The following is a 27,772-nucleotide window of genomic DNA, read 5'->3' on the forward strand; positions in this document are numbered from 1 at the left end:
TTGGGTACAATGCCTGCAAAGTATTTAGGATAAAATCACAAAAGAAAGAGTATTCTTTTATAGTCATTCATTTAGAAAAGAAATGAAACTTTAAAGAATGGGTTTTATGATAGCAGGGGGAAAAAAACAAAATAAAAAGGCTAAAGAATACTTCTCAGTTCCAAACTTTGATCTACATTTTGATTACCAGTCGATTATAACATCTTCTGGGCCTGCTAAATCCTTTCTTTAGGCTTATCACAGGGTAGCACAGGTGAATAACTGTCTTAAGTGAAAAGGTAAATGTTCTTTCAAGACTGTTTTTGAAGCATTTGCAATTACAGGCTGCTAACTACTAGCTGCAAGTACAAGTACAAGACTACTAACTTTGATGTACTGCATGCTATTCCTTAGAATGATAAAATGAATAAACAGTTCAGACTGTTCCCACATTTCAGTTAACATTTAGGAGTATTTTATTTGCAAATAGAAGTCTCTGAGGGAATGGAGCTATCAGAAGGCTGTTAGCCCATCAACCAAGCTTTGAGGGAACAGCTTATAGCAGACCACCTTCACCTTCTGACCCGGTGGAGGTGCTCCACGATGCCCAAGTCTATGGCTTTGCTCCTTGTTGTCAGTGTTACCTGTCTACATGATTTTTGGTGTGCTGTTTTTACAGCCCCATTGGCTATGTCAGTCTTGATTTTCATAAAGGCTGAAAATTTAATACATCAACAACAAAAAAAGTATTATCTAAATGAATAAACAATATTGAATAATATTCCTCTAGGACTGTATGACGCCTTATACCGTGGCTTGTACCCATGTAAAACTGAGGTAATGAAACCCAACCCTTGAGCGGATCAGTACTTTGTATCCTGCCCAGAAGTGGTGGAAAGCCATAAAAATGCTGTAACTTATTTCTCTGAGCTTACAACTAAATGCTTTGAGCCCACTATTTACAGCAGGACTACCAAAATTATTCATAGGTGGTTTATTTATCACATAATTCTGTGCTGCTTTTGTGATAATTTTCTGTGGTGTTTCTAGGTGGGTTTTTCACAGGGTTTTTTAATTGTTTTTGTGGCTGGGGGTGGTAATTGCCAAGCAATTGTCCATCTTGCATGCTTCCCAGCGTGCACTGACTTCACAAGGCATAATAGATTTAAATCATAACCACTGACACTAGAAAAATTTGCTTTTGAGTCTGAAACAAGATCTCCTGAATATGTGGGATTTAAAATTCAAGACACACAATTCACATATATTTGTCTCCATGGCTCCTTGACTGTTTTACTACCAAAAAAGTGATATCTTGAAAAGGCAAATCAACTGTATATTCCTTTGGGGAAAAAAAAAAACAAACGAAAGCAAAACAAAAACAAACTGCGCAGATGTCTCCAATCTTCTCCTCCATTTTCATAAAATATGAGGTGGCTGAGAACAAGTCAAGAGGAACTTAAGATCTGAGTACTCTTTTTCACTGTACAGACTTCAATTTCATCCAATTTTTTCGTTACTATCCATAGCAGAAGAGATTCCTTTGCCTTGAAAAGTAGAAAAAAATCAGATGTAAAGCTAGGTGTTGAAGCCAACTAACAACCCAGTGCAGGTACAAATAAAGGGGAATACTGCCAAGAACTTGAGAACTCTGACATTTGGTTTTACAGGAGTGAGGGCCTAACCCATGCAAACTGATCACCACTGTGATCCTTTCATCAGAGAGGAGGGCTCACTGGCTCCCACCCATGACACTGGTCTGTGATAGACACTTTGCATTAGGATGCTTTGTGTATTTCATTGCTCTTCACAGAGTATTTTCAATAAAGAAAAGTGGATAACCAGTAGATGGGAAGTTTTCCCTATTCATTTTATTCGCTCCATCTTTTTCACTAAGTACAGCAGGAAAATAAATATACTCACTTTCTCTTCATTTCCTCTTTTTAGTCTTATTCCCTATCCCTAAATTTGCCAAAAATACTTTCCTGTGTGTTGTTAGTAGTTGAGGAAAACCACCTTATCTAAAGAAAACTGTGTCCTGAAGTCTGATGTTCATAAGACAACAGACTTTCAGTAAGAACTAGTTACCACTTGCTTGTCAGATGTTCCTTTTACCTTCCTCTCAAGGATTTTCTGTGGCTCCTGTGAGAAACAAGGCCTTGGACCACAAACACCTTGCCCTGATAAGGATTTCAGTATCATAAATAGTTAAAATGTGTAGTAGTATAATACTTATGGACTCCTCATGGTCTCACATGGGTACTATTGCCTCCTATTTTCCTCTAAGCAAGAAAAGGGAGACCCTTTCACCTTACATTATTTTTAGGAGATTGCAGTGAAAATGAGTAACCAAGCAAAACGTAGTGGATTAATGAATATGTGAATATATATTGTATATATATGTTTATTTATTTATATGTTTCTATATACACAAACAAAAAATCCATGGTGCTATCTTGCCTTTAATATTCTCGGGGAGGCAACATTCAAGTAGTTATTTTTCTTATTTCAGCATTTATTCACCAGAGTGCATTCAGTGCAGGGCTGAATCTAATTAGCATAAATGCAGCTATGTGAAGATCAAAACACATGAAGATGTTTTGAAGATTGAAAAGGCTGGAAAAAAAGGCTTAATTGAATACAACCACAATGTGTCGTTAATTTGAAGAGAAACATAAACAAACTGCAGGATTCTAAGTATATAATTCCATTTTAGGAAACCTAAGATGGTGAACATTGATTTTCTCTAAAGGGACTAGCACAGGGATATAAGACACTTGCTGGCATAGAATTACTTGCATTATTCAAACAACCTATAGGTAGATTACTGTATTTTGTGCTATTAACTTCAAATATGCTGATTATCCATATCTATTTTACAGTATTAATACAGTTTTCATAAAAAGAAAAAGAACACTAGGGTATAAAAATAAAAAAGAAGTAATCAGCTGAGATAACTTCCTCTTGTGCTCTGCATATTTATTCATCACTTGCTTAAAATGAAATTTCACTCAACCAACCATCCACTTAGTTTTCTACTGCAATTATATTTTATTGCTCTTAGAAAGAGTGGGGGTTTAATTATCAGCCATTAGTAAATATCTATATCCTCACCAAAGTCATTGGCAGAGCAGGAGAGACTTTTCTTCCACTGTGAAGCTACTGCATCTCATGTAGTTTAAAACCTGGTGTCTGTATCTTTTTGCTGTTTACTGCAACACAGTATTGTCAGTTTCCTGTAGGCGAGAACTTTCGTTAAACAGTGATTTTACAAAGCAGTTATGTTGAAAATAAAAGCCTTATGTCCACAGCCCGCTGCTGCTGAAGGAACATTGCAAATGCCAAGCTGACCTAGAGAGCCACACATCCTGCTCCACCTCACTCTGCTCCTTGTCAGACTCCATCATGGTCTTTGAACCAGGAGCAAGACATAATAGTAAAGACGAGAAACAAAAAGGAAAAGGGAAAATAAAGGAATCAAAACTGGGATACAAAGGATGCTAGAAAAAGGACCATTTTTTTCAAAAGCCAGTACGTGATTAATGCTTCAAAGAAATTTTAGTGAAAGACAAAAATCCTGAAACTATTCAATGTTCCAAATCAGTTACAGACTCATGTTTTCACATGTATCTGTATAAACAGTATACACATTTAGTCATGAGCTCTCACAAAGACATTTGAATACAGTTTAATTGTCCCTTTTTTTCTCCTTTTTATTTCTTTTTAACTACTGAAATCTTCGTCTTTAATTGCATGCCAAAGTCTGAGAGTGTTTAGTTGCACTTGAAAACATTGACCAAATAAGCAAACCAATTAGATTAATTGGCACCAGAGGTACTGTGCGCTTTTGGATAATACACAGATGGAAAAAAAAACAACCCCTCAACATTTACTAGTTTTAAAACTCTGATTGCAAAGCTTTGTTTGTTTTAAGGATTATGTCTATGTATCCTGCTACTATTGATTTTCACAGAAGAGGAATGGGATGTACACATCCTGTCACACTGTGAATAGACAAAATATCTTCCAGACTGACATACAGACTCAAAATACAGACTCAAAAAGTATTTATTACTTCCCATTTTCGGTCACAAAACAATTCAGGAAACATACTGTGCAGGCCTCTGAAGAAGAAAGGGCAGAGGATAGGGTCACAAAATAACTCCTCAAATAATTAGCAAATTATTTCTATTTCAGCAGTGCCACAAGTGGATAGATGCTTAGGCTTACACACATATTCTAACTTTTCTGCTCTACTTTTGAAAAAGTTCTTTAGTTTTTCAATTTTTTTTCTTAATATCAGAATATATCTTTGTATCAGCAGGAATTCTTTTCTGGGACTGGCATCGTATAATCTTTGAAGTTACCCAACACTATAGAGCACCACATACCTTTTAAATTCCTATATTGCTCTTTAGGAGTTCGGACTCTGCATATTATGTCACAGTAGGTTGATGCAAATTCTCTAAAGACTTGCATGCTGCAATAAGTAACTGGGTGTCGTGGGTTAAAACAGTTAAAACAAACAACAGCTATTGCAGAGTTGGTGGCATATCTGAGAACTTATACTGCTCTTCAGAGCACACCTAATACCTCTAAACTCTATTTAATTGAGAAGCAATGAAAGAAAGAGCTGAGTGACTGTAAATATAATTTTTGTTATTTAAATTTATTAATAAAAAGAGCTTCAGAAGTCCACTGTGAGATAAAAGAATACTCGTGTATTACCATACTAAAACTGGAACTGAAAACCCAGGAGCCTGATGACAGTTAGAGGGAGAAGAAGCAGCATTAAGTCCCCAGAATCATTCCTACACAGTGCTGAGTCTCCATCTAAACTCTCAGCAAGCTGGGAATATACTGTCAGCTCAGCAGAGCTGGTAACCTGGGGCAAAGCAGTTAACAAGGATGGAGCATTTGCAGTCCTAGGGTTTCAAAATCCTTAAAAAAATGTAACCTAAGTTGACTACATAAATGATCCACGACTCCAGTTCCATATGGTACCATAAGGGAAGAGTCAAAAAATCCACAAACCTGCCCATGACAGTTATTTTTAGCTGTAGCACAGACTTGAGCACCATGCTTGTAACTGGAAGATGAGATCATTGAGCAGGGACCCTGCACTTTCAAAATCCAGCCAGACCTCTCACTTCGATGTGAGGCATGAGAACAGTCTACGACCCATGCACAAAGAAAGGGGATTATTTTGATCACATGTGAGATATGCCTTCCCAGATGGGTAACAAGAGAAGATGTCAGGAAAGATGAAGTGATTTTCTCCATAAGATGGCTAGCTATCCTCAGCTTTCAATCTCAGTCATGAAAACATTTACCTTGCAGACTTTATCTGTGAATGCACTTCTACGTTCACACTTCTAGCCCAAGGTCTGTGATGGTATGGCACTGTCTGGAATCAGACCTGGGCTGTCTAGCCAACGAACAATGGGCTAATAGAGACTCATTGAAAGAGTATTTGATTCTGTTTCAATCATTTGATCTATTTGTTTTCAAAAGCACAGCACACTGATTGAGTAGGTTGGTGTTGCTAACTCTCCCTGCTACAATAGTCCTTTTGAAATTGGTGCATTGCTTACAACAAACTCAGTGCAATTGCTCCTGGGCATCTCAATTCTTCTTATTTTGTTTTGGTTTTGTATATATATATTATTTAGATGGTGAATTTCTCCATGATGTTTGGGCACAGATGAAGTGCTGTGCCTACTCACAGTGCTGTGTAAGCAATAATTCCATCTCCAAAGTATTGTAAAAGTGACTCATAGTCAGTGACAATAAGTGATTTAATACTGTTTCAGTTAAGGCTGTAGGGTATATAGTAAATCTTTTGCCTGCAAAACCCGTTTCAGCTACTGTGGCTCTCTGCAGATCTGTAAGAACTTACATTTAGATACCTAAATTTGGAGACAGAAAATTCACTTGAGAGTTTCAGATGCTTTAGAGACCATATTATTAACAATTAGTTTAACCATTAATACACATTAGATTTTTATTAAAATATTTGCTTATATGCAATGAACTTTTAATGCTGTCAGCAATAAGAAGAAAATAAACCCCCGAAACTTCAAATGTTCACTATAAAAGGATAGTGGTTGGGCTTTGTGTGTGAAAATTTATAAAAAAGCCAATGACCCCAAATCTTTAGGCAGAACCAGCAGACAAAACACGAAATATTTTCAGGTGCATTATCTTTCAGACTAATTTTGCAAATTTCAAATGCAAGCTGTACAGAAAGTATAGCAAATGGAATGAGTTCTCTGTATACTCCCCCTGTGACACAGAAAGAATAAATATTGACATATTCTGGCTGGATTCTTTACTCCTGATTTTAAAGGCTTACCAAACCTCTCTGGGGACTGTTTTGGAGTTATATATCAAAAATATAGAGACTTAACTGCTGCATCTTCATGTCTTGAGGTCAGAACTCGTGATTCCGTATTGTTACAAGCTCAGGCAGCTTACATCCTATAGGAGGCACATGGGTGTTTTTCCATAGCCCTGATACTGTGGTACATGATTTGGGCAACTGATGTCTGTGACAATGACACATAAATGAAATACTTATGTATCTGGAGAACAAAATGGGGTAAAAGCCTCATTGACTGGGGGACCCTTTTGAAGAGTAGCGTTAATGTCACTTGTATACCGTGGAAATTTTACCATGTTGTTTTGGCAAAAATTATCAAATGGTTGTCATTTCTGTTCACTCCAAAAAATGACAGAACTGTAAGGTATAAAATCCAGACTGCTTTTCTTTCATCTCAGAAAAGGGTGCAAGCTCTGATTTTCAAATGCTTTCAATGCTTTTAAAGCCAATACCCAATACAAGGTATGTTAAACCGGTTAAAAAGAAACTGCTTCTCTATCATGTTTCAGTATTTGGAGTTGGAATACAAGGCAGAACAGTCTGAGTGCTATTTTTTGTTTCTGCTGCTTTGATAAGGTAAAGAGGAAAAGAAAAAAAAAAAAAAACCAAACTACCACAGATAAACTGGAGGATTACCAATAGACATTAAGTAGGACATAATGAATCGGTAGCTCTGCTGAGAGTTTGACAAAGGTGCCATTGTTCTGCCACACAACGGGGGTGAAAGGTTAATCAGAGGCAAGAGCATACTAAAATTTGGGGACAGGAAAAGATATTAAGCCTTCTGAAAAATATCAAAAGCTCACTTTTGAACTTTTTCACCCTGCTTCTTTGGCATCTTCATGTCCCCTGGAACAAATCAAGATATCCTGATCTCATTAAATGACTATTTAACTGACTTTTCTCAGAAATGTGTTCCATACAGCCTTCATTCTCCAAGTAAGGAAAAACTGTCATTTTTCTATACTGACTCAATTTCCTAGGGTACAGGCTGCTCTTGTGTTTCAGCTTTTGAACAACAGAAAAAGTTTTGGTAGTTTCACATTTAGAGCCACAGAACTGGGATTTTAAAAGATTCCATACAACTATGTCTGATGTTCCTGACTTAAGAAATTCTCTCTGAAGATTAACCCCACAAAACCTCTTGTGTTGGTTTACACTGCTCTTACTCCTTCCCTCTGGTAAATTAACATACCTTCAGCCACATCAGCCTTTGATTTTTTTTTTTTTCCTAAGTAAATTCTAACACTATTGTTAATGTCTTATGCTCTATCATCTCAAGTTGCATATATGTCAACACCTACATTCCTACCTCTCTCCAGCCCAGCCTCCAACCCCTAAGGTTCCTCATGGTATTCCCATTGAAAGCAATTAGCTGCACCAAAGCTCATTCCCTCCTTCCTGTTGCAGACACAGTAACTCTCCTCTCGGCCTCCTTGCCTGCAGGCAGGACAGTTGGGAAGGTAAGTGTTCTCTGTTCTTGTCACAGGTCTTTGGCAAGAGCACTCCACGTGCCTCCTTTCCCTCCAGGAGACAAAGCCAGTAAATTCAAGAGGGCATAATTAATCAACTTTCAGCTTTGGTGCTTTAACTGTTCCTACTTTCAAAGCAAGAGACTTCCACCACTTTCTATTGTACATACCTGTACACTGCACCAGCACTGTAAAGGGGTACCTAATAGTCTATTCTGTTCTCTCTCATCAGCCTCATATTTGAACAGCTTGAGATAAATGTTCCACCATTTCTTGCTCCCTTTTCTTTCTTCTCCTTCCAATTTAGGCGAAATCAGACATTAAGAATTCCTTAATTTAGAACACATTTCAGTTGAGTTTTCAGTCTCAAACAGTTCTGTTGGTCTGTTTTGAGATACAGTGACATACATTTGATATATGATTTATATTTGTTCTGGCATCCACTGAAGTTTAGAGAACAATTTTGTACAAATCTTTTCAGACATCCTTCTGGACCACAATGACCTTCTCCTTCTGAAGACCAGCTATAGGACACATGGAAATAGACTTGAAGCTGCATCAGAGGAAGTCAGATTGAACAACAGGAAACAGTTCTTCACACAAACACTGACGCTGGTTGGGCACTGGCAAACTAGTTTCCTGTGGAAGTGGTCACATCACCAGCCTGACAGAGTTCAAGGAACATCTAGACAATAAGTTAATCATACTGTTTCAGATTAGGTGGCCCTGTGAGGAGCAGGGAGTTATGCTTGATGGTCTTTAGAGGTTTTTTCCGACTCAAGATATTCTGTGATTCCTGACAAAATACCCTGGTAGGAGGAACAAATGTGACATTGGAAAAAAAAAAAGGGGGAGAGAGAGCATATCCTTACTCTGTACTTCCTGCATCTGAATTAAGCAGAAAATAACATTAAATTAGAAATTAAGCTGCAGTTAAAAGCAAGAGAAAACCATGCCCTGCAGGTACTGAAGGAAAAGGAAGGTATGCTTCAGTTTGGTATGAAAGTAACCGAAAGTTTAGTTTAAATAGCACAAACTGGACACTCAGAATGAAGGGAAGATTTTAGGGACAGGGAACCAGGGACAATTTTCTGGTATGTAGCATTCTGCAATTAAAACCAAATGTCATTCAGACATGAGTTGTAGTTCAGCAACACGGACACAGGAGCAACCACAGAGAGAAATTCAGCTTATATTATGGAGCTGATTAACATAAATGGTTGCTAATGACATGTTGGACATGAAAACTCATTCACCAGATCTCCTGGAGCCAAACAGATACTTCTGTTGGGTTTTATCAGTCCTACATATCATATCATCAGCCTGGATTTCTTCAAATCCTTCTATAGCTTGACTCCCATTTTATATTTCACCTTTTATGGTAAAAGAAGTCCTAAAGCAAAGGCTCTCTCTGTTGAGAGAACTTCCTAGCATAAGTAAATAAATAAATAAATAAATAAATGGGTTTTTGTGCCTTAAGTCCTTGATCTTTTGGGGGAAGTTCAGAGAAGACAACAGTCCTTTTAATCTTTCATGTTATACAGAATTCATTGCTAAACAAACCTTACATTTGATTTATCAGTTTGAGTCTGTATATCAGTATGTACCTTGGTGTTGTTTAATTTAAAAAAGGATATGTGTTGCCTAGTTTTCTGGCATCTGTCTTGAGAGAGAATGGGAGGAAAAACCTCCACTAAAACTCAATTCATTATTTCTCTGTGTATATGCCCCCAGATAAATCTCCAGCTCTCCTCCAGACCCTTTGTGCTGCTCTGACAATAGGAAGAGACAGAAGATCCTTGTAACTGGTTACCTAGCACCCCCATTCATGAGAAGAAATGTTCCAGACTGGATGACAGATACTTTTCCTACTCTAAACTGCACAGTAGCCATGGGTCAGACTACATATTATTATCAGAGCTTTATGATGTGATAACTGTCCCACTCATAATTATCCAGATTTTATGTAGGGGCCATGGATAAGGTTGTGGGATGCTCAGTGTCTTTTTCTCCTTAGACTTCATTACCAAGCTTTCATGTCTAGGGACAGGGTTCAAGAGAGAAAGGAGGTAGTGGGTGTCAGTGAGGAGATCTAACATCTCTGGAGCGATCCTGTCCCCCATACGTGCACAGGACCTGAAAGGCCACATCAACACGTGCTAGGACAGCCAGCTGACACCCTGGCACAGCTACACATTAACAGCTTGACAGGTCATGACTACAGAAAGGCAAATGGAGTACCTATGCCTTACAAACAGAAAAGAAGGGTGATCTGATCAACTACAAGCCAGTTATCATCTCAGTTTCTGGGAAATTCATGCAGTCAATGCCCTTGGAAATTTCTTCCAGGCACATGATGGTGGTGGTTGTGGTAAGCAACATCAGGCACTTAGCAGAGTAAAAGTGAGAGCAGTGATATCATTTACCAAAACCTTAGTAACCAGCTGATTCTGCCATGGTATTTCCATATTTGGGTTCAGGCACTGAGGTCTGAGTGGGGAGACAACTACATGAGTAAAAAAACTGGTTATGTATAAAGGCTGGTATAGTGGGTCTAGTGCTGGCCAAATTGCAGGGAACCCACTAGAATTATTTACTCATTTTCTGCTGTGAGATAAGGGTTGGGAGGAGGCCAAAGTAGGCTCATACTTTAAAAGGTATAAAGAAAACTTGATCAACAGAATTAAAATAAATATAATAAGAATATCAGAATAAACTTTTAGAACACCCCTACTCTCTCCACACACACCTTTTTTTTTTTTCTTACTAACAATGTAAAGAGACAAAACCTGTGACTTCCAGTCAGTTTGCTACCTCTAGAATAGTCTTTCTTTAGTCTGCTTAGGGAGAGGAGTCTCTCTTGCCATGCTATGGAGACTTCTCTAAAAGAAACAGCTCTCTTGTGGCTTTAATGTTATAAAAAATTAGCTGCCCAGGAAAGGAAAAATCTGTTCATGGTGTGAAAATCTTTTTTATGCTTTGCAGCTTTCTCACAGTTGCTTTCATGGGCAATGACAGCTTATTGTGGTGCTATTTTAAGGATGAGCTGTTCTACCATAAAATAAAAGTACTCCTCATCCATCTCTGGTAACAGAGGTTATCTACTACTATCGCTAGGGGAAGGTTTCTCATCTCTCGCCTCTCATTCTGTTCAAGTTTCTCATTGGATCACAGCAACATCTACTTGCTTCAACACCAGCGCCTCAGCTCACAGTTGTGTTAGAATGCTGCATCACCCCAATGCACTTCCATGAGTTTCAGGGAAAAACCAGTCTGATATATCAAATATATCCTCATCATAGCCTTACACAACAGATTTTCAGCCTAAGACTAAGGCATATCCTCAGTCCCCTCCCACCTAGAATTTGACTCTTCTTCACTGACCTCAGAGTCTCATGCTGTTGTGTCTTTGTGTTTTTTCACCTTTTCCTTTTTCTCATTTGGGAGAGAATTGCTGTTTGTAGGTCTATTTGGTCTCAAGCTTTATCGATTGAAACAGTTTTTATAGAGCTCTACAGCATTAAAAGGTTGGTTTCATCCAGGCCCTGCAATCGAGGAATCGCTGTGTCTCTCACTGCATGGTCCCCGCTGGCACTGTGCAAGCTGCACTGGCTGCCGGCACTACCCCGCATTTTTCCTTTATGCAGGGCACCAGGAAAAAAAGAAAGAAGAACTGCTGCCACCGCTTTCGTCCTTTAGTGTGCAGCTTTTAGCTTAGCTAAAAGTGGCTAAGCAAACAAAGCCCATTGCGAGTCATGCCAAGGTAGCCCTGGCCTGGTGGCGCTGTCTTGGCTGCTCTGGTTTTGGCTGCACAGATTTTTCCTTTCCTGGGCGGCTGATTTGCTATAACATTCACTATAACATTAAAGCCACAAGAGAGCTGTTTCTTTTAGAGAAGTCTCCATAGCATGGCAAGAGAGACTCCTCTCCCTAAGCAGACTAAAGAAAGACTATTCTAGAGGTAGCAAACTGACTGGAAGTCACAGGTTTTGTCTCTTTACATTGTTAGTAAGAAAAAAAAAGGTGTGTGTGGGGGGAGTAGGGGTGTTCTAAAAGTTTATTCTGATATTCTTATTATATTTATTTTAATTCTGTTGATCAAGTTTTCTTTATACCTTTTAAAGTTTGAGCCTGCTTTGGCCTCCTCCCAACCCTTATCTCACAGCAGAAAATGAGTAAATAATTCTAGTGGGTTCCCTGCAATTTGGCCAGCACTACACCCACTACATAATGGGTGCAAGGGCCGGGAAATGAACCAAAAACCTCTACACTTAATTGGTCCTTCTGCCTGGTTTCCAAACCAAAACTGCTACAGCTGGTGACTAGTGGTTTGTGCTCAACCTGGAAACTGGTTAGGGGTGGCATTCCCCAAGAGTCTGTTGGGATCTATGCTGTTTTACAGCTTTATCAGGGTCTCGAGGAAGAAGATGTAGTGCACCTGCCTCAGCTTTGTGTATGTGACCAGGCTGGGGTGCATCATACTTGATGCATGACTTGGGTGGGAGGAAGGAGATGGTGGTGACCCTGTGCAATTGAAGGACAAATGCTGAGGTTTGCTACGGAAGCAGAGTGCTGCACACAGTGGGTCTGGGGAGCAGCTCTGGGGGAACAGCCAGGCAGCAGGCTGAACAGGTGCCAGCTGCATAGTATGTGACAGCCATGGATCACCCCCTCTTCTTTCTGCTCAGACCATGTAAGAAATTATGCTTTACATACAGGAAAAACATTGGCAGACTGGTGAGAGTTGAGGTGCCCAGCACAGGACCGGTCCAGAGAGGGCCATGAAAATGGTCAGGGATCTGAAGCACCTCTCCTATGAAGACAGTCTGAGAGAGTTGGTGTCGTTCTGCCATGAGAAGAGAAGCTCACTGTAAACTTCCCGTAACTAAAGGGGGCTTATTTGAAAGACAGAGAAAGATATTTTACGAGGTCCTATTGTGACAAGACAAGAGGTAATGGTTTCAAACAGAAAAAGGGTAGGATTAGATTTTAGGAAGAAATTCTTGAATGTAAGGATAGTGAGGCAGTGGAAGAGGTTGCCTGGAAAAGTTGTGGATGGCCCATTCCTGGAGATGTTCAAAGGAGGGCTGAGTGGAGCTCTGAGCAATCTGGTCCAGTGGAAGGCATCCCTGGCCATGGCAGGAAGGTTGGAACCGGGTAATTTTTAGCAGCCTCTTCCATCAGAAACCAATGTATGATTCTATGATATAGTATGTGCATTATTAAGAATAATATATGCAAATAATATAATATTATTATATTATGTGCATATATAAGAAGAGAAATTATCATTAGTGTAAAATCCAGAGCCAACCAAGTACATTTGGACTGTAAGGCAGTATATTGAAATTGTTGAAAAGGCTCCTTTAAAATTACGTCCATTTCCTGTGAATAGAGGGAGATCTGTACCAGCTTTGGTCCTTGGATAGAAACTACTCATCCAGAAAGAAGAAAAGCCTAGTCTTAAAGGAATACTGACATAAAGCTTGTAAGAGTGTGACTGGATGCTCAAAGCTACATTTAGTTTACTTGAACACTCCGTTCCTGGGCATGGGCCAACACAAAGAACTTCCCAAAGAATCTGGCAAAAGCCCAGTGGGACTTCTAAGAAGAAACCATGGAGTTGGACCAGATGATCTCTCAAGGTCCCTTCTAACCTCAAAAATTTTGTAAAGCAGAGTCAATCTTGCTTTCCTTGCTTTAAATCCTTTTGAAGAAGAAACTGTAAATCCAGGATTGATTTAGGCCACCAAAAGTTCTGCAGATGTTTAATGCATCACATTCTCATGGGAAGGGCTTGAGCCTTGATGTTTTATTATTAGAGTCATTATCTTTAGAATGTGAATCGGGAATGAGAGAAGACATTGCATTGATGGACAGAGAATAACTCTCCCCCACTTCCTCCCCCACCTGTCCCCCTGCAAATATTAATCTTAACCAGAAGAGAGTAAAGGATAAAGAAAATTCATCAAAGCAACCAGCATCACGGTTAATTAATCAAGGCACTGCAGAATTCTGTTCCATAGTTGCAAGATGACAGCAAGTGCCTGTTGCAACTGTCCTCAGAGCTGTGACAATGCAAAGAGAAAGGAGTGTTTAGCACAGAAAAGTCTCAGCTGACACTCAGTTAAGTTTTTACGTAGGCTGTGAGCAGATGTCAGAGGGAGCTTAGGCAAGAGACAGTTGAAAACTAATTGAGCACCTTGATCTCTGCTTCCCTTTATACACAGGCTGAGATTCACATATTTCTACAACAACAGTAGAAGCATTTCTAGGCTGCCCTGACTGCAGTGGTCCAAAAGACCATCATGCCACATCTTGATTTTAGACATGTCTACTTTTATAGAAGCTTATTCCCAATTCATCCACTTACTATACACTGTGCTAACAAAACCTGACACTAATGAAAGCAGTATTAACTTTTTCCTTCATGCAAGACAGTTTTTAAGAATAAATATTTCAGAGGCTTATACTTGGACACAAATAGAAAATAATAATAATAATAATAATAATAATAATAATAATAATAATAATAATAATAATAATAATAATAATGGAGTCACAACCTTGTTTCACTTTTGTCTTATTACCTTCACAAAGAAACAGCCACAACACAATAACCCTACCCCAAAGCTAACCAGGTGCCTAGCAAGTGTAGAACTTACAGCTGGGGACTAACAGAGTTGTAAAAAAAGAATTAAAATATTTAGCTGCACAGGCAAAGTGAAAACGTAGCTGCTCATAAAAGTTGAAAGAAAACTGCTTCATCTTGGATAGCCTGGGTGGTACTGGCTGAGCATATCTTGAATGTTTCCTCTGCACCACTCAAAAACTAAGCCCTCCCGCGGCATTTTGCACCATTTTCTAGACCACCCACTCAGATGAGGATACACAAACCACATGTGCTAGGAATGTCTGCCCTGCACTGAAAGCAGTATCAGCATTATGACCTTATGCCTTGCACAGCCAGGATTTTAATATAAACTTGCTTGTATTTTCAATTCCTTTGATTCTTTAATGGTTTGTATGTAGTCACCGGCTATTAGATGCTTAACGATTTGAAAGAGGAATGTAATTGTAGGAAAACCCCAGCACTACCAGAGTAGAAACATTTTAAGCAAATATTTTCTGTCCTTTTCCTTCCCAAAAGAGATAGGCTTTATTTCTAGGTCTTACTAAAAAGCTGTATCTGACACCTTCACAAACCCACTCTTTCCTAAATAGGACTCATACATTGCATTCTGTCTCTCTGTGAGCAATGATAAAAGCTAATAATCTTTTCCTTGCTGTGATGAGAAGGGTGAAGTTTACTAACAGAAAATGCAGCTTTATAGCATCAGTTCCCTAAAGGAACATATGAAAAATGCATAATCCATTTGATGAAAGATTCAGGAAATGGTTACTTCCAGCCAGAATTATACTAAATGATAATAAAAATACATCTGCTGCGTTCACAGGCCTACATTTGACTTCACTCAAATTTCAAGACTGGAAAAATTAAAGTAAATGAAAAACGCAAGACTACCACTTTGCAGTACAATCAGCCTGGCTGAGATAAAACATAGAATGTAAGTCAGATGCAATACTGAAACAAATGTGAAACAGACATTAGCATCCCAAACAATAAAATGCCTGAAATTTTTTTTAATGTTGCTGCAATCTCCATCTCTCTGTCTCTACTCACCAACAACTGCAGCAGATTTTACAGTAGCAAACCAGGGCAAACAATGTGTATTACTGCACCTCTTCTTTATACCTTTTTTTCTTTCTCCCCACTCCACCCCACACCCCAGGGCTTTGTTCTCAACAATACTTGGCAATACTTCTCTTTCTAGTCACAGTGGCATTTCTTGCTGCTCAATCAAATGCAAGGCCCTTACAGTGAGTGTGCTTTGATGTTAATTTATCTGTCCAGACACAGAGCCAGTCTCGTAAACGTCCTTGCTTTAGCAGCATTAATGCACCGATTAACTCCCAAGCATGCACAGAAGCAGTGCAGCTATGTGTTTTAGTCCCTGTCATCTGCTTTTATGCCCAGTAAAGCTTCATACAGTGTACTGAGTAGCTTCCTGGTGTACACTACATTCTACTGTACACTGCTTGACAATTAAGAAAACTATCGAGGCTCATAAAAACACATGCCTCACAGTTGTTAAACTTTGGAACATCTCTGATTTCACTGCTTATTTTTGTAGTTCCTCCTAGCTCCTGCTGTGGCTGAAAACCTGACAAAATTTTCATAAGGGGGCTTAATTTCTGCAAACCACAGGCCAACAAGCAAACACAAAACAGACTCTATAGACTGAAATAAGAGTTTACTAAAAGATAGTTTGCCATCAAACTACAAGTGGTAAAAGATGGGATATGGTGTATGTGAACAAATCAAACATCCTCCCATCAGAGCAGGGTCTGGAGTAAAATAATGCATACAAGAAAACCAAATGAAAGAAGCGGTTTTCACTTCAGACAATTCTACAGCATTCCCGTCAATTTCGCAAACTAAGTGACAGGACTTAAAATCAATGGGTCATTCAAGAGACCCCAAAACACTGATACAGCTTCTAGATTTATAGATTATACCAAGTAAGGACCAAGGACTCAAACTAGATTGTGAAAGTACTTTATTTCACTGTGAGAATGGGAAAGAAGAACAATGGGTCAGGCAAAACCCAAGAATTTGTAATTTCCTTCCCAGAGACTAAAAGAAACTTTAATAGAAATATACTGGGCTCTCCAAATGCACTGTACTGTGTGCATTTTGTTTCTGAAATTGAAAGCATAGACTTTTCCTAAAAACACCAAACCAATGAAGAGAGAGAGTAATGATCAACCATTTCTTACAGTCCAAAGGCTGAAGACTGAGCACTGGCTTAGTTTTACTTCAGAAGACTCTCTTCACTTTCAGAGGAGGAAAGAAGACCCCCCACACACACACTTCTTCCTTTCTAGCTCTTTTTCTTTAGCATGGACTAAGATGGCCTTCAAATTTAGATGATACTGAAAGTTTTGTAAAGCCTCTCAGCTGATTAGAACTTGTAAAAAATATTAAAAATTAAATAATTGTCTACCCAATTGGACATCCACTTTCTGAGGAGGAAAGTTACTAGTGAGAAAACTGTCTTTGCTACAGGATACTACTACTGTTCTAGAAACAGTGACTCATGCTGAGAATTACTCTAGATATTGGAATTTACTGCTAATCTCTGTCTGTCTGGTCCAAATTCTCTCGTACAACTGTTTTAAACAGCTTTATGTTAAGTAAAACTACAAAACATTTGTTGCCAAAACACTTTAACCCATCCCAAAGATCAGTGCTCATAGGTGTTAAAGACTTGGACGGGTATCTTCTTGCTTTTCCTTTAAGAGAAATATGAATGTCTGAAATTAGGTGAACATAGATTTATTTTGTTTCTGTATAAAAAAATTAGATTAAAATAGCTAACTTTAAAATTTAGATCAAAGCTTAGTCACTCTATTTCTATTGGAGTTTTGTGAAAAAGTCAACACACACATTGACAGCACGTCTATTTTCTCTCTCTCACTGAATTAGAAAATTTAAGAGTTTAAGGTTCATCCACAGTTTACATTAAATTCAGCACTGATTTGATACTGTAATTGATATCATCTCCCTTTTATGCCTATTCACCTAGTTTCTCTTTTCCTCCACCCCTGTTCTCAGTGTACAATAAAGCTTATCTGGTATTTTAAGGGTAAAATGATTCATTTCACCATTTCTAAAAAAACAGTGCAATAGTCGTACTAGAAGTATCCCCTTCTGAAACTCAATGAGTCTTTATCACAAGACTTAGCTAGAAAAGTCTAAATGGAAAAATTTCCATATACATCTGGTATAACTAAAAGACAGGAAAGTTGAACACACATTTGTAGACCAAAGGTTTTAAAGGTTGCTTTTAGATTACCAAACATTTTTATATAAAACAATCAATAAAAATTGAAGTTTATCCCCTTTACATGCACCCCTCTTCCCTTCCCCATCGCCACCTGCCTTCTGTCAATAGTAAAGTTAACGTTACACTCCCACTCTTCCATCCCCTCCCCAATTGCACATTAAGACATGGACTTAAAAGAACAACATAACGCTTCAAGTATGCTTCATGCCAATCATCAATAAGAGTCATAACATTACTGAAAAAGTACACTTATTCTTCAGAAGCCTAAGGAGGACTTCCTGCGGAGTATGATCAAACATTTTAAATAAGAAAAAAAGTCCCCCAAACCCAATATGTATCGTGCCCTTTCAAAAAAGAGTAAAGTGTAAAATTTTCTTTGGACTTAAAGAAACAGTATTAAGATTTACCATCTGAATAAGAAATAACCCCAATAGTTTTTCAGTGCTGCACAAACTGTGCACATGAAACAGTAAGTCATAGAGATACTACTGTTTAGCTCTACACATAGAGACTACATGTGGCATATAAGCATACACATGACATACTGGCCTGTCTAGCAACAAGATACATTTTTTAGTCTGGTAAACCTGAATAAACCTTTGAATCCAGAAGTATTTTTAAAAATTATTATTTTCTCTTTTCGTTTAGGAATTTGGATTTTTAATATAAAGGTAATGATTTCATCAAGAAACCATCAGCAATATGAGAACATGAAGCATTGATGTGAAACCAAGTGATCTTTGATCACGCATAAACACGGATCCTGATTTTAAGAAATAATGGATGGTATGAAAGAATACTCATTTTTATAGACAAGAAATTCTTCTGGAAACACAGTAAGGTCATCAAACAGATACCAAAATCCGGAAACTTTAAAAAGCATATGTGCATGTATGTGTGTGTGTATATATAGATATATGTATATATACAGGTGTGGTATACAGGCATATATATAGACACACACATACAAATGATACCATACATGTATTTATTCCATGTATTTATTTAACTGTATAACAACATTTCTTTTTCTTTTAAAATAAAAGGTTTTAATTTAGCAGTTGTAAAAAAACAAACTAAATCAGAAAAAAATCCCCAAAACAAACTAAGCAGATCATCTACTATATGAACAAACAAAAATGATATGAAAAAAGTTTTATGGTAGAAGTGAGTCACACACTGGCAGCAGAAGAGTGTTGAAACTTGAAGTAATAAATAGCTCCAAATTAAGAATTTTCTACAACGTTTTCTTTAAAGACAGGACAAGTACTTTTATCTTGTGCTCCTGCAGAACACCTCCACTCTAATATATATTTAATTTTGCAACATTTAAATGGACACAAGAATGCAGACTGCAAGAGTTGCCAGATTCAGGACAGTATACATAACATTTTTTGTTGAAAGTCTTATTGGTTTATTCACTGAGGCTAGACAGCAAGTCATACGAACCTATGTGGTGCACTCTTTAACCATGGTCAATACCAATAAGTGGATAGAATCAAGGACCTGCAGTCCAGCTTTCTGTGGTCCAACCCACTGTGGTAGACAGGAAATGAAATACAGGACCACTGCTTGGTGGCCAAGTTTGTATCTTGTCTCCTGGAACTGCAGAGGTGGAATCAAGACTGTAGTGTTTCAATTGACTAAAGAAAGATAGCAAGAAGTGGCATTTTAATATGAATAAGGTTATTAGGCTTGTGAGAGTACTGCATCAAAAGAGCACACAAGGGACCCCACTACTTGCAATATCTGGTAGTGTCACTCAGTGACTCATTGACTTTAGGATACATGTATGCAATAATAAATAGATCAGTTACGTAGTAAGGCAGTGTGTTGAACATGCATTCATCTTGTGGACTTGAACACCACAGAGAGAGATACATGATATCATACACATTCATTAAGAACAAATATTTTTGTTTGTTTTTCTGTGTTTTTCAAGGCTATCCAGGCAAACTTCCAGAGCATTTTCTTCTTGAGAAGAGTGGTCCTCTGAGTCTGGTCACTTTTTCTCTCCCTTATCAAGAGACTGGCTTGAAGGAAAAATAAAAGATGAAGAGGTTTTTGTTTTTTTCCCCTCCATTTTGCTCGCATCATTCTGCGCATGTCACTTAAACAGTTTTCGATGCAGCTATATGCTGAATCCTCAGGAGGTTCCAGATGTTTCCAGATAACTCTGTAGTTTACGGACTGTAGTTTTGTCCAGTGAACAAAGATCAAAGTCAAAGGTTGTATTTGTGATATGAAAGTGTCCGGTTTCTTCTATAAGATTTACTATCTGAAAGAAAAGAAAAGATGCAGTTGGAAATTCTGGAAGTTTTACATGGCCACTGTAAGTATAAACAAGTACCATATGAAGGCCTAACATGACCCAAATTCCCCCAATACTTGCTGGTTAACCATTATCCTTATCATTCACTTCCTTTCTTATATACATTATTGTCCAGATTACAGCGCCTTGGCTTTTTTTTCCGAGATCATCATCAACCATATTGTCAGCATACTCATCTGCTGTTCCAACAAACATCAGCATTTATTCTTCAAATGTTCAAAGAAAATCTGCTTATTTTCTAATTCAATTAAAAAAAAAAAAAAGTGGGGGAAGGGGCAACATTATACCCTTAACTCAAACAAATAATTAAAAAAATCCCAGGTAGATCTCTGGAATATTTACTGTGTGCACAGCTGCTAAGCAGGTTACTTTAGGACATAAATGGCATAAGCCTTACTGCAAGCAAGGAAAATAAATAAATCCTTAGAGAGTCCAGTCCATTTTTATTAAAAAATAAATTAAAAAAAATACAAGATGTCTTACATGAAATGTTAGCTCACACACTAGCAGTCACTTTTTGAGTAACAGAGTTAAATCTATTTTATTTTTTTAGTCAAATTAACCATGGAAGGGCTCCCAGCAAGGTCATAAAATCACTTAGGTTGTGGGGTCTTCAACCTTGGAGATATTCCAAAGTCATGTGACATAGTCCCAGGCAACTGGTTCTACATGTCCCTGTGGCCTCCAGAGATTCCTTCCGATCTTAACCATCCTCCAATTCTGTGAAATCAACAGTGGATACCTAACTTGTGCCCTTCTGCAGTTGTGACATTTTTAGTCTCTACACTGTAGTCTGTATTTTTGAAGAGTGGTTATACTCAACATGCAATTGCTGTAAAAATAACTACAGGTATGTTAAGTTCCAAGACGCACACCTGCCTCAAAAAAAACCCACTGAGCACCTTGAAAAGCCAAAGCATTATTTGTCGGAGAGGGCTAACACAGTGCCAACTCATGGTTGCTATGAATCTCTTAGGTGCTGTTTCCTTCCAAGAGGAAGGAAGAGCATGCCAAGAGCACACAGAAAAGTGCCCCACCCTGAAGCACCCTCTGAGTAGCTCACGGGCTGACAGAACAACACTGCTCTTCTCAGTCCTTCCAACCACCCCTTGTGCAGCACTCCAAATTCTGTCTGCGACCTCCAGTTTGAAAGAATTTAGTTCTGACCTTCCACATACACCTCCACTGAAACACTACTGCGAGTTATTCTTTGACTGTTTTGGGCTTTATTACTCTGACTGCAATCCCTATTCCACAGTTGGAGGAGATACAGACGTAGGCACACATGGATTACAGAATGTACCTTAAAAAGACAAATCTGGTAGTAATAACCAACTTCAAAAAGAACAATGAATTGAAACTAAATATTTTGTAGATTTCTACTCTCCATGTCATTATATAAACAGATATTTTTTCTTCTCAGACCACAGAAATAAAGATTATGTTAATGATAAATGAAATTTGAAATGTGTATTGTCAGGCATGGAATGACACAGCCGAGGACAGTTTAAATAGAATGGATACAAAATAAAATAAGAAAAGGAAAATGCTTGTTACAATAAAAATCTTGCTTTTCAATCACCCTTTATTTTCAAATGTGGGAAAAAATAAAAATAAAATCTGTTTAATTTGGTTTGCAGCTGCCCAAAATTCTCAAAGTACCTGGAAAAAATCCTGCTTTTATAAACACATCATTAAAATCTGTACCTCTAGCTTTCAATTTCTTTTCCATATAGGAATTTTTATCTAAAATGACTAACTTCATTTGTCTGCTTGTTGACTCACAGATTTTTGTAACATTTTTCCATCCCCTACTGTTCTGCAATTCACATGAGGAAAAAAATAACCCAGTGGGAAAAAACTGATTGATATCAGAAGTAAACTTTGATATATATTATTATTCTCATTTTTGTCACTCTCTTGAGCCTCATCTAAGAGAGAAGCAAAGGTAAGTAGTCAATCCAGCCTCTTTTTGTAAAGTTTGGAATCTAATCTTGGGCTTGCTATCTGAATATCCACTGTAAGACCATAAATGGCTGCACAAGAAGTTTACAAAAGCAGAGGGCAGGAAAATGCAGCTACATTGAACAACTCTGTCTATTGCTTCCTTCTGTTACTGCAGAAGAATACCACCCGTAGTAACCCCAGCTGCAATATACTTGATTTTAGAAACGAAGAGTATGTGAAAGTGTTAACACATGTATTTTTAAACAGCACCCCAGATATTTTAAGAAATGGATAAGGACTTCTATTGATCAAGTTCTGCTTTGGGCTTTTAAGCTCTAGGTCAAGGGAAACATAAACATTTTAAACATATCCCTCATCCAGCCCCCAAGAGATACAGTCACTATGTCTGGGCACCTGGCAAATGACTGAAATGAACCCCAAAGGCTTTAATGGATGTACAAAAATGTATCAAGATAAACCCAGACAACTCAATGAAAAACACCTGCCTCTGTGCCAGTCAGTGAGGAATTCATGACTTACAGTATTAGCATATGCATCCTTGTGCTACTCAGAAATTCTTCAAAAAGAATAAAAGGTTGAAATTAGTTGCTAGGTAAGTCTGACAGTTCTAACATTAAAAACAGCATTAAAATGTTTTATTCCAAGAGCTCAGACTGCAAAGAACAAAAATATCCCGTTTGTTCCTGCTGTATAAGCTTTGCTTTTTTGCTGTAAATTATGTCTCTGTTTACATAATGTCTCTCCAGCTCAGTTTCATCATTATCCATCATAGTATAACTATTTATCAGCCTTTAAACAAGCAAATGAGTGTGTTTGTATAAGGAAGCCAAAGTGCAACTAATGACAGTCATTTTTCAATTTATGGAGGGTTTTAGGCCATGTGATAGTTTCCAGACCTCCAAGCTGCCCCTGGCAGAAAATTCTAAGAAGATAGTTGCCATCTGAAGTTAAGCACCTTGGGAACATGAGCAATCTAAATTTAAGCCATGCTGCATACTCTCAATTTCTTCCTTACTTCTGTGCTGCCACTGGCTTTCAGATTTTTTTACCAGCTGAAGATATGACTTCTGATGCCTCAAAATAAGATACAAAGCCCTACCAGAAATGTTGCTGCCTTTCGTGGGATCATGCTAACATTTTCTGCATTGAAAATGCAGAGTTAGAAACACTGCTTTAGCATTGGACATGTAGCATTAACATCTGATTGCAGAATCAGTTAAAAACCAAAAAATTTTAAAAAAAACACCACCACAACAACAACAAACAACGAACAAAAAAACCCCTCATCACTGTAAATTCAAACCTCTTTCCTTATAGTGAAAGATGTGACAGAGGAATTTGTTTGTAAATATAATTTCAGACCAATTTCTGTCTTGCCAATATTCATACAGAAACAGCTCACAGTACTAATTTCTTGGTGAAATAGTCTTCACATGTGAGGAACATTTCTTCTCCTTCTTGGGCAACTCTTACATGTTTGTAAGTAGCTAGCACCTAACATCAGAATGATTTCACTATGTGTCTGGGCACTTGCAGTACAGTATCACATCTGTCCCCTCTTCTCTCTTTCTCAGCTTTCTTTAACAACGCATCTCAAAGATAATGCCTCTCTTGGGAAAGAGACACATTCACAAACGGATACAATTTTCTCTTTTCCAATTTGGCTGCATTCCTGTTTGCTGTCATGCCTATGGACTGGGTAACAACTGAGACGGGAAAGAAAAAGAATTTTAAAACTAAAATCCTTTTCACATCCCTCAGTGTAAGTTTAAAAACCTGTGCTTTTACACGGTATCAATGCCCTCATTGTTCTTTTGCAAGTTCCTTCTCTGAAAATTCACTTGAAGTCTCTGTGCAAGAGACTTACCTGCCCTAACATAAACTAAGAAGATGACAGCCAACATTCAGGAACACACAACTCCATCACCATTCCATTTCAACACCAACACCTCTAAAACTCTTACAGCTGCCTACAGTTTTCTGTTGTATATTTTTGCATTTGATCCCTCTTCTCATGCAGTAACCACAAACTTGTTATGCAGTTTTGCATCTTGCTGTTCTCACCTTTGTACCTCCTACAATCTCTATGCATTTCTTAGTCTAGAAGTTTCATATTACTTCCTAGAAACTTTCTCTGCTCTGCATCTTTTTAATTTCTGTGCACACTGGATGTATTTTACATTAACTACACACTTATGATGGGATGGCAGATTATTTTTAGTGCAGAGAAGCATTGATCCTCTGCAAGTTGTCCATTTAGTATTGGGAAAGTATTTCTGTAAATGGATGAAATCATATGAATTAATGAGTAGCAGAATATTGAGGGATTAAAGGTTTTAAAACTAAGCTGTGTTTTGTTCTACAGCAGCATAGACCATTCACTAGTGCAGACAGGCTAACAGGTAAGTAACCTGTCTCTTGCACTGACTCCTGGTAGACCTTTGTAGCCTGTTACTATGCTGTCCCAGCAGAATTGAACCACTGTCCAGCCTGAACAGCCTGGCCATTAATCCAGCTTCCACTGGGGGTGTACCAACAGCCTGCAAACCTCTGAAACATGGGAAACAATCTGCAAGAACAATTTCCCCAGGAAGGCAACACCAGTTCTACATCAAGCAAACTTTCTTAATGTAAATAATAATGTGTAAATAATCATGGATTACAGCATTAAAATGCCTCATCCTAAAGCAAGTTGTGAAGCAAAATTCATGAATGAACGCTTTCTCTGGTTAAAATTGCAAAATTTAAATTGGATAAATTAAATTTAAATTGAATAAATTGTCTCAAGAGAAAAAAAGTCTAGTTTAAAATGCACAAGAATATACTGCTCTTTTTCATTTATTCAGAATAGAATAATCTAGATTTCCAGCTCAGTTTCTTTTATGTTTCTTTTCACATGATTTTTCTTTGTATTAGAAACTTCCCACAAAGCTTACTATAACAGTACTCCAATATTAGAATGAATGCAATCTAGTGGACAAACATATTTTTCTAACAAAGACAAATAATTCTTCATCACCAAATAAATGCTAGCAGTGAGAAAGAGAATGAGGGGTTCAACTTGAAGCACTTTATTTACTTTGAAAATATTTCTTAGGCCAAATAATTCCAATTGGAAAGGATTTTGCCAGTCCCAGTCCCTGCTCAGAGTCCCACTCAGTTGTGGAGTCAGATCTACTCCAGGCTTATCCTGTCAGGATTTCAAAAGCTCTAGACCACCATGATAGGGAAAAAAAAGAAGACTTCTCGCTTGTTTTTATATTTGCTCTGCACAAAATGCTTTGAAGCCAATTTTCTTTTTCAAAATGCCACATGTAGCCACGTAAGCCCTGTGGTCTGCAGGCTGTCAAGACAGCCCCAGTGAAAGCTGAGTTCATGGCCTGACTGACCAGGCTGGGACAGTGGCTCAGTTCTGCAAGCTGTACTGGCCACTGATGTGCATCAGAAGTGATACCATTTGGAAGCTATGCCCTGGATAACTGAGGAAGTGAGCGCTCAGGAAGCAAAGACAGAGTGGCTTTTCCAGATTCAATTTTAATTTAATTCAATTTTAATGTGAACTGTCTGAGAATCAATGATTAATGTGAAGTGGACAGGGTGTTGAAATTCCTTTATTTTAGCCTCCTTCAAAATAATTTCCCGATGCAGACAAAAATTTGGCTCTGCCACCATTCTGAAAACATGATTTGGTTTCCTTTGAAGGAAATGGAAGCCTGGGAGGCAACAGTACATTAAACACGAAGAGTAACCAATATGCATCACTGTGTGCCATAAAGACAAAATCTGACGTAGCTACCAGAATTCATCTTTAATTAAGAATATCCTTAATCAAAATTTTCCATCTCAATTACCTCTCAGTAGTTTTCTCATCTTTACTCACCATACTGTGATCACCACTGATCTAACAAAGTAGTTAATGCTCCAGCTTGCAAAATATCATTAACACACTTAGTCAAGAAATTCAACAAGCGACTGCAATCATTTAGAAGTGGCAAAAATTTTCCTCTTTACAACATCTCTAAAAGTGGGACATAATAGTCCTAAACATAATAAAACCATCCGTGTTGCATTTGCATCGACTATGTTGACAGTGCTTACTATTTTATCTTCACAATTTGCAATCCAATAGTACCTGACAGTACCACCAAAACTAAGAATATTTTCTTTGCTATTGCATAACCTTTCATTAAATTTGAGCTTTTTTGGTTTGGACACTTTCATATTTTACTCATTCTATGACTTCAGAAGATGCAATAAATATATGATGTTTTTTGTCAAAGTGGGCTTTGCATTGAATTCTATTTTCTGCTTGCCATAGGAAAAAAAACCCTTCAATTGTTTCTGAGACAAGGCTGGTCATTTTCAGGAAAGAAGCAACAAGATTTTTTTATGAAGTCACAGTGCACAGCTATATCCATTATCCCATTCTGCTTTCATAATTATTGATACAGTATGTTAAGAACATAACAAACTGGTGAAAAAATTATCTCAGGCATTTTTTTAAAATTTTTTCATTTAGAGAGACAACAAAGTTGAACACTTTATTAAGTCAAAAAAATTCCCCAAGGTATATTGTAAGAGGTAATGGACTTCTACAGGCTTGAAGACTATTAAAGTTGATAGCAGAGTTTTTAACCAATAACTGATAACTTATTAGAGTTTTAAATAAAAGCAAAAAGAAAAAATAGATGTGACTTAAGAATTTCAATGAGCACATTGTGATAGTGCATTAGAGTGCTTCTCACCTGCTGCAGTACATGTCTCTCTCTCAATGTCATTAGTCTTCTGTGGAGCTCTACTAATTCATCAAGATATGCCTAGAAACAAATTCCCCCCCCATAAACAACTTGTTAATTAAGTAGTAAAAATATAATTCATAAATTTCAGATGTCTTCAAAACCAGTACAAATAGAAATCTTATTTGCAGTCTTGGAATCATATAATATCTTGAGATATATATCTTGGGAAGAGACCCAGAGGGATCACTGAGTCAAACCCCTGGCTCTGCACAGGACAATGGCAAGGGTCATAGCCTGTGCCTGAGAGCATTGTCCATTTTCTGAGCTTCTGGAACTCTGTCAGGCTGGTGCTGTGACCAGTTTGCTGGGGAGCCCATTCCAGAGCATGGCCACCCCTCTGGGTGAATAACCTTCTTCTAATATCCAAGCTCTCCTGACTCAGCTTCAGGACATTTCCTCAGGTCCCGTCACTGGTCACAATGGAGAAGAGATCAGTGCCTGCCCCTCCTCTTCCTCTCAGGAAATCCTCCTCAATCAATGAGTTCTCCACCTGCAGTCTCTCTTCTCCAGGCTGGACAGACCAAGTGACCTCCGTGCTTCCTTGTAAACCTTCCCCCTAGGCCCTTCCCCATCTTCACAGCCCCACTTTGGATGTTCTCTAATAGCTTTAGATCTTTCTTAGAGTACAGCATCCAAAACTGCACACAGGACTTGAGGTAAGACCAAACTCTTCTTTGAGGTGTGTTCTTTTATTAATAGTCTGGCATTCTCTAGCTTAATACAACACAAATATAAATTTTTGTGGTTCTTTAAGATAGTCCACGCTGACAGAAATCTTCATAGGTGGTCATTTGCTGTAGAAGATAATCTCTGTATCTCAACTGTGCCAAAAAGTATCAAAAGTCTGGGCATGCCAGCCAAGTATCTTTGGAAAACATATATTATCCTCGGAAAACATATCCCATTTTTCTACATAAGAACCAAACCCA

The 27,772-nt window shown here is 38.0% G+C and overlaps 1 protein-coding gene across 1 annotated transcript in view; it reads right to left on the reverse strand.

Moving 5' to 3' along the window:
* Positions 1–16,437: 16,437 nt before the first annotated feature.
* MLLT3 (MLLT3 super elongation complex subunit) overlaps positions 16,438–27,772 on the reverse strand; it is a 115,931-nt gene continuing 104,596 nt past the window's right edge. The window contains exons 11-12 of the mRNA XM_015615287.3: positions 26,790–26,861; positions 16,438–20,022 (exon numbers count right to left, since the gene is read on the reverse strand). Coding sequence (XP_015470773.1) covers positions 19,891–20,022; positions 26,790–26,861 — 204 coding nt within the window. The 3' untranslated portion in view covers positions 16,438–19,890. The remainder of the gene's footprint in view (positions 20,023–26,789; positions 26,862–27,772) is intronic.

Source organism: Parus major, chromosome Z (genome assembly GCF_001522545.3).
Source record: "Parus major isolate Abel chromosome Z, Parus_major1.1, whole genome shotgun sequence".
Classification (NCBI taxonomy): Eukaryota; Metazoa; Chordata; class Aves; order Passeriformes; family Paridae; genus Parus; species Parus major.